The following is a 7,726-nucleotide window of genomic DNA, read 5'->3' on the forward strand; positions in this document are numbered from 1 at the left end:
GATTTGGGGTTGACTGTTAAAAAATCACCTTAATTTAAAATTTCTGTGTAATTATTTTGATTGTTGTTATTGTTGAATTATTGCACAAAGAAAACTGTTCAGGTGAAAAAAAAAAGGGTTGGAAATAGTGAGTGGGTGGTAGTGATTTAGAATAATGAATTGGAAATAGGGAGAAAGAAAATGTGGTGGTTATGGTGGAAGTGGTGATGGCAATAAAGAAAAGGGAGGAAGAGATGTGTAGCAATGGTGATGATGATGGAGGTTAGTGGTGAGGGTAGGGAGGATTTTTCCATTTTTGTTTAAGGGCAAAATTGTTCAAAAAATATTGTTTATGGATAAAAGAACGATTTTATAACGTTTTGTAATATTGAGGATGATTTTAATAATAAAAGAAGGTCGGGGACGATGTTGATTTTGGCCTCGCACCTTAGGAACGAAAAAAACACTTAACCCAAATAAATTTTATTATGTGTAAAACAAAATTATAATAATATATAAAAGTATAATGATAAAAAACTTTGTATTATATAAATTTAATTAAAAAAATCATATATACTCAAATAAAAAACAAACAAACAAACATATGATGATGATGATAAATAATTTTGTGATACTAATACATTAGTTATTTATACTTGGTTTACGTCTGGGAACCGCCGTCCGAGTTGTGTATGTGAAAGAATGGGGTTGGTACCTGCAAATACACTCCAATGCCTAAGTCAGCAAGGGGTTAAGCAGGTTTAGAATGTATTGGAACTTAGAGATACATGAGAAGTGTCAGTATATTTATAGTAGTGTTCCAATAACCACCATTGGAGTAATTCCACTTCTGAAAGTGGATAACCGTCCTTTTATCTTAGGGTTGTTGAGATATGGCTCCAAGAAGTGAGTTGAGAGATTTTAGGGGCAGTTACTTATTTGAATAAGTGTATCTGCTAGCTATCTATTGAGCCCGACTTCTTAGGAAAGGAATTCGTGTCGGGTCCAATCTCTTCTGAGGAGGTCGGTAGGTAGCGAAGGCCAATCTTTAGATTGGACCTTTTAATTTGTTTAGATCTGGGTCATAGTATTAGGTTAGAGTATGAATAATAATAATAATAATAATAATACAATTCCTTTTGTACATTGTAAAAATCCCATTTCGTTTCAACAGAAATATTACGCACATTAAAAATTAGCCGAAAAAGTATGGAGAGCCAATATAATTGGTGTACAATGTATATAATGAAAATATTTTTATAATTAAAATTAAATAATAATTAAATTAATTAATTATTATTTATTTTTAATTTCAAATTCACCTCAAATAAACAATCTATTATACAAATTATATATATATTTTATTGATTCCTAGCGGTATTCAAATTAGCCATATTGTATTTTACGTATTGAACAAATCAACTACATTAGTCATATTGTATTATACATATTTTCAATACGTATTCATATTAACGGATTCCATATAAATAATTCATTAGTTTAAATGTTTTTAAAATGAACAACGTAAAAAATATCAATATCCGTACAATTGGAGGATACTAAACGGGGATGAAAAAGAAAAAAAGAAGAGCCAAACAAAAAGATCACCCATCAAAAAAATAAAACGTATTTTTGTTAAATGAAACATTAACCCAAAGGCACAAAATTTAAAAGCAATGATAGTTTCAGAACAAAAATATTACTTATCTTTTAAAATTTCAATCTTTGATCAATCTTTTTAAAAATGTATTATTATTTAATTAATTTAAATATTTATTTTCATATATTAATTGTTCAAAAAATTAAAAAATTATTATTTTTTATTTTTCTTTTCCTCTAAAAATTAAATAAAAGATAATATTTAAAAGATACTTAAAAAACACTGCATATTCATGACCAAGAACACGTCAAATATATGTTATACCACAAAGTAACAGATTGTTCCAACAGCAAATTAAACCCAATATCATTCGAGTATGTACATATTCCAATCAAAGTTGTCTTTTGCAAGTCAAAAATTACATTGGACACATTTATCCAGTTCCCAGCACATACTATATTACGCCCTTAACAGCACCTGAAACAAACAACAGATCAAGTCTTAAGGAAGCAGCATGCACAGAAATAATAACATGAGCACATAAATTGTGCAATTCCTTAAAGAAATAACTTTCACCAGTGATGAAAAAAATTATGAATCCACAATGTTCAGCAAAGGTAAATTCCAACAAGTCAATTGTTAAATAAACGCAAAATCATGGGGAACCCTAAAATAAACAATAATAGGGAAGAAAGAAGAGACATTTGAAGAGGGATTTTAGTTGTAGTAGAGCTCGAGGCCCATGCCGTCGTGGATCTCGTAATCTTTGAGGGTGATATGATCCTTGTAGATGGTGTACCACTTCTGGATGCGAATCTTGTCGGCCCTCGTTCCTGTCTGAGCTGCAACCAGCTTCTTCAGGTCTCCGATGGTGTCGTCATCGTTGCATTTCACGCGAACCTTCTTCCCCAATCGATCGTTTAGAACCACCTCGATCATCTTCTCTTCTTAGTTAATCGTTCCCTGAAACTTGAAACCGAAACCCTAATCCCCCAGTTCCTTCTGTTCTGTAGCCTAACCTTTGTGAGTTTGGGAAAAGAAGGATTGATAGTTAGAGGAAGAGATTTTTTTTCAATAGGTGAGGAAGATGCGTGGATTCTTGGAGCGCTTGAAAGAAAGTTAAGAAGTTTTTTTATTGAGATAAAACAACGACATTTTTGATAAAAAAAAAATACTAATATAATTTTTAAACTTTACTTTCATGGGATAGATTAATTTTTGTGCAAAAAAAAATTAATGTTATTTTTTTTCACAGAGACTAATTAACTCTAAAAAAAAATATAAAAAATATTCACTCATTTTTATTTGTTGAATAGAATTGGACCTTTATGTTTTTGTAGATAGATAGTGGATAGCCTTTATATGCAGGGATTGACAAAAAAAGATAAAGAAATGTGTTTAGGATTGGAGGCTAAAATAAATATGAATTTTGAGAATATAAAATTATTAATTATATGATAATAATATAAATTAAAAGATGAATTATAAGGTAAAGATGTAAGTTTATAGATCTTTTTTTTTTTATATGATGAAAGAGAGATTAAAAATACTAAGATCCACATGTTGAACATTAATAAAATAATAAAAAATAACTATAAAAAGAATTTAATTTTCTCTCTATACAATTTCAATTTGTATAATAAAGTGTCCCAAATTAAAAAGATAAGTCTAATAGTATTATTAGTGACCGTGAAATTATAAAATTTGAAATAAATAAAGGTAGTTGAATGAATTTCAGATTTTAAAATAATTAAAAATTAAAATTTAAAATGTTTTAAATTTGAAGCTATCGATAATTAACATTGTAGAATAAATTTTAAAATGAGTATTTTTAATTAAATAAGTTAAACAAATGTACAAATAAAGGTTATTTAATTAGTATTTTTTTAATTTTGCATTGAGTATTTAGAGTTTGTAATTTAGAATTTATAGTTTACGACTAGGTTAAGATCAGGGTATTTTTGGATTTGAAATTTGGGTTTAGGGTATGTTAACGAGGATTTAGTTTTTAGAGTTTAGAATTTAAGGGTTTAGAATTTAAAATTTAGAATTTAGAATTTAGTGTTTAAGATTTAGAATTTGGTGATGTATATTTAGGTTTTTTTTTAAATTAGTTTATAACTTTTAAATTAGTGATTATTTGAAAATAAAGACTCTAAAAAATTTGATATTGTAATTTAAATATATGATAAATTAGATTGTGTTTAGTTAATTAAAACATATGCAAATATTATTGTGTTTAGTTAATTTTTAACTATTTTATAATGATAAACTAATAAATGGTTAATTCTATTTGATCCAAATTAATATATTTTAGAATAATTTATTTAATTTAAAATAATGCAAGGATATTTAATTTTGAATTGAAAATTAACATAGGCATATATTTTTTTATTTTTAAAGTTGATTCTGGTTGGAGTAGTATAACATCTAATACCCTACCAATTTATTGTTCTTATTATAATCCCTCATATCAATATTATTATTGTTCATTTTTTTCTGGTCAGAATTTTTATTCCTTTATTTTTGTCAGGCCTAACAATATAAGATGTCTTAGACCAAAAAACTCCCAGTCGACCCAATTAGCATCACAATTCCATAGTGGTAGCAAAATCTGCATTCTTCTTTTCACAATATTTACGTGAATAATAACATTTTTCTGTCCCAAGTGTCACGGCCTTGGACACACTCCAACGCTACCGTGCCGGCACTCGGACTTACTCAACCTCTTGAGTTAAGACCAAGTCAGCCTAACCCTCAATACTTAGCAAGAAAGCTAAGAACACAAAAGAACACAAGAAAAAGGAAGCTTGGTGGAAAGAACACTTTAGTACTCAAGTGTAGTTATAAATGATTCACACCCCCTCACACTAACTCTTACCTCCTATTTATAGCCATCCACCTCCTCAATGGATGGTTAGGATTAAATCTAATCAATGGTCTAGATTAATCATCTAGAACCTTCTTTATAAATATCTATCCTACCACTACTTTCTAAATACTTTTAGATTATTCCATACAACTCTTCATACTTTTATATCAATCCACACTCTTCTAGAATATTCTATGATCTTCTAGAGTCTTCTAGAACCTTCTAGGGTATTCCAGAAACTTTTAGGACATTCTAGAACGTTCCAGAACCATCTAGGGTATTCTCAAATACTCCAGAAAACTATACAAACACTGTTAAATCTAACCTTCTAAAAATTTACCGTGACATTCTCCCCCACCTAATGCGTAGACGTCCTCGTCACATTCTGTTCATGATAGCGCTCTAGGTGTTCTTGGAATTGCCACAGATCTTCACGAGCATCCCAACTAGCTTCAGTTATCGGAAGTCCTTTCCACTTGATCAAATATTGGATACTTGGTGGTACTCCTCTTCGTCGCACGACGCGATTAGCTAAGATCTCTTCGATTTTTTTATCAAAGGATCTAATCACCACAGGCGGAGCACGACTCGAATCACCTCTACTCGGTTCATCTTGGTCTTCATGATATGGTTTAAGCATACTCACATGGAAGATCGGGTGGATCTTCATAGAGGGAGGGAGTTGTACTTTGTAAGCAACTTCCCCAACACGTCCAATGATCTCAAATGGCCCTTCATATTTACGGCTTAAGCCTTTATGAACTTTGCGAAAGGCTTTGAATTGTTGTGGAAGAAGTTTGATCATTACCTTGTCTCCCACTTGATAGCTTGCATGCCTCCTAAGAACGAGTGACATCTGCCAATTTCTTATCTGCCAATTTCTTCATCCTCTTTGCAGCTTTGTCGAGGTAAGAACGAGTGACATCTGCTTGTTCTTCCCAAGATTTAATCATATGATAAGTTCCAGGGCTCTTCCCTGAGTAGGAAGAAGAAAGAGAGTGAGGTGTAAGCGGCTGTTGTCCAGTCACAATCTCGAACGGGCTCTTCCTTATGGACTCGCTCCTTTGCAAATTGTATGAGAACTGAGCAATGTTGAGGAGTTTTGTCCAGTCCTTCTGATTAGCGCTTTACAAAATGCCTCAAGTAACACTCGAGTAAGGCATTCACTCTCTCAGTTTGCCCATCGGTTTGAGGATGGAAGCTTGTTGAAAAATGAAGCTCCGACCCAAGGAGTTTGAACAACTCTGTCCATAGTCGTCCTGTGAAACGTGGATCTCGATCACTAATGATGCTCTTAGGCAATCCCCAATATTTCACCACATTCTTGAAGAATAGTCGTACTGCCTCCTCTGCAGTGCAGTCAGTAGGGGCGGGTATAAACGTAGCATACTTCGAAAATCTATCCACTACCACGAGAGTAGATCCAAACCCCTCGGACTTCGGTAAGGCAGAGATGAAATCTAGAGAGACACTTTCCCACGATCGCTCTGATGGAGGCAAAGGTTCCAACAACCCGCTTGGTGTCTTGTTTTCAATCTTATCTTGTTGGCAAACAAGACAAGTCTTCACATAGCTCTCTACTTCATCTCTCATTTGAGGCCAATAATAAGAAGATTCAATGAGTGCCAAGGTCCTTCACTGACCTTAGTGACCAGCCCACTTGGTGTCGTGGCATTTTCTTACCAACTTCCTTCTCAGATTTTTCCACTTAGGAACGTATAGTCTTCTCCTTTTTGTGTAAAGAAGGTCATTTTCTAACCAAAATCTTTTGGTCTTACCTTCTCTAGCCAACTCTACCAACTTCTTTGCTAATGGATCGTGATGCAACCCTTCCTTGATGGTATGCACAATATCTCCTTCAACCATAGAAATGGCCCCCATCTTGTATGGTTTTGAGATAGGCGGTTTCGCTCCTAACTCCAATTCAATGTTGTCATCCATCTTTCTTCTAGGTGGTAACTGCTTTGGCAACTCGAGAGGTATCACATCCTTATTTTCTTCAAGGACTTCCTTGATTTTATAGGGAACATCTTCTCCTTTGGCTGTTGACTCCTCTTGTAGTAAAGTCAAAGACATCATCTCCTCATTCTTGAAACCTTTCTTGAGTTGCATGGTCGAGAGCATCGGGATTCCTCCCGCCTTTGAGATTGTAGGGACCATGCATGGAGACCCTTTCTCCATGACGCATACTATATTGTACTATAGCATAGGTATTATATTTGCCTTCCTTTGCAAATCGAGCCCGATGACTATTTTAAAATCGTCCATGGGTGCTACTGAGAAATCCACAAGGCCCTTCCAAGAACCAAGAGTCATCTCAACCCCTTTTACTATTCCCTTAAGGGGTTCACCCTTGGTGTTCACGGGTTTGAACCAACCATTCTTTTTGGTGATCTTCAACCCAAGCCTCTTTGCTTCATCAGGCGTGATTAAGTTGTGTGTAGCACCAGTGTCGATCATAGCCATGATGGGTTTTTCATTGATAAAGGCTTTGACATACATCAAGCCTTTCTTTTCAACAGGGTTTGTCTCCTTTCCCTTCACAACATTCATGAGTTGGACAGATCCAACACATTCAGTCACTTGTGATTGAGTCTCTCGTTCCTCGGCGATAGATGCCAGAGTCCCTAGCTTGGGACAGTCCTTCATTTGGTGTGGTCCCTTACACACGAAGCATCCTCCTTTGGGCACGAAAGCCTTCTTCTTTTCCTCATACTCTTTCTTTGAAGAGTATTTTCCTTCCTTCTTGATTGAGAAACTCTTCGCGTTGTCTCCCCCACCTTTAGTAGAACTAGGCTTGGAGGCAGACTTGGGTTTAGAGTCTCCCCTATGATACTCAGTGAGTGATTCGACCACCACGATGGCCTCATCGACATCCTTAACATTCCTTCTTTGTAGTTCTTGCTTTGCCCAAGGTTGGAGTCCATCAATTAAGAAGAACAATGCATCCTCTGATGCTAAGTTGGGGATTTGAAGTGTAAGAATAGTGAACTCCTTTACATAGTCGCTAATCGTACTCTTGTGCTTCAACTCCCTCAACTTCTTCCTTGCTTCATAAACCACATTCTCAGGGAAGAATTGTCTTTTCAACTCCCTTTTGAAATCTTCCCATGTGGTTATGTTGCAAGTACCCTTCTCCATATCTACGCTCTTTCTCCTCCACCACAAAGTAGCATTATCAGAAAGATAGAGAGCTGCAGTGCGTACCTTTATTGCTTCTTCGACCACCCCTTGGCCTTCGAAGTACCTCTCCATTTGCCATAGGAAGTTCTCCA

General features: G+C 34.4%; 1 protein-coding gene across 1 annotated transcript; it reads right to left on the bottom strand.

The window, feature by feature from the left end:
- Window positions 1–1,851: 1,851 nt before the first annotated feature.
- LOC107474060 (ubiquitin-like protein 5) lies at window positions 1,852–2,705 on the bottom strand. Its single transcript, XM_021136296.2, has 2 exons — window positions 2,282–2,705; window positions 1,852–2,056 (listed from the first exon to the last, which is right to left on the bottom strand). The coding sequence occupies exon 1, from the start codon at window positions 2,516–2,518 to the stop codon at window positions 2,297–2,299; it is 222 nt and encodes a 73-aa protein (XP_020991955.1). The 5' UTR covers window positions 2,519–2,705; the 3' UTR covers window positions 1,852–2,056; window positions 2,282–2,296.
- Between the last annotated feature and the right edge of the window lie 5,021 nt (window positions 2,706–7,726).

The sequence above is a fragment of the Arachis duranensis genome, chromosome 1 (genome assembly GCF_000817695.3).
Source record: "Arachis duranensis cultivar V14167 chromosome 1, aradu.V14167.gnm2.J7QH, whole genome shotgun sequence".
Classification (NCBI taxonomy): domain Eukaryota; kingdom Viridiplantae; phylum Streptophyta; class Magnoliopsida; order Fabales; family Fabaceae; genus Arachis; species Arachis duranensis.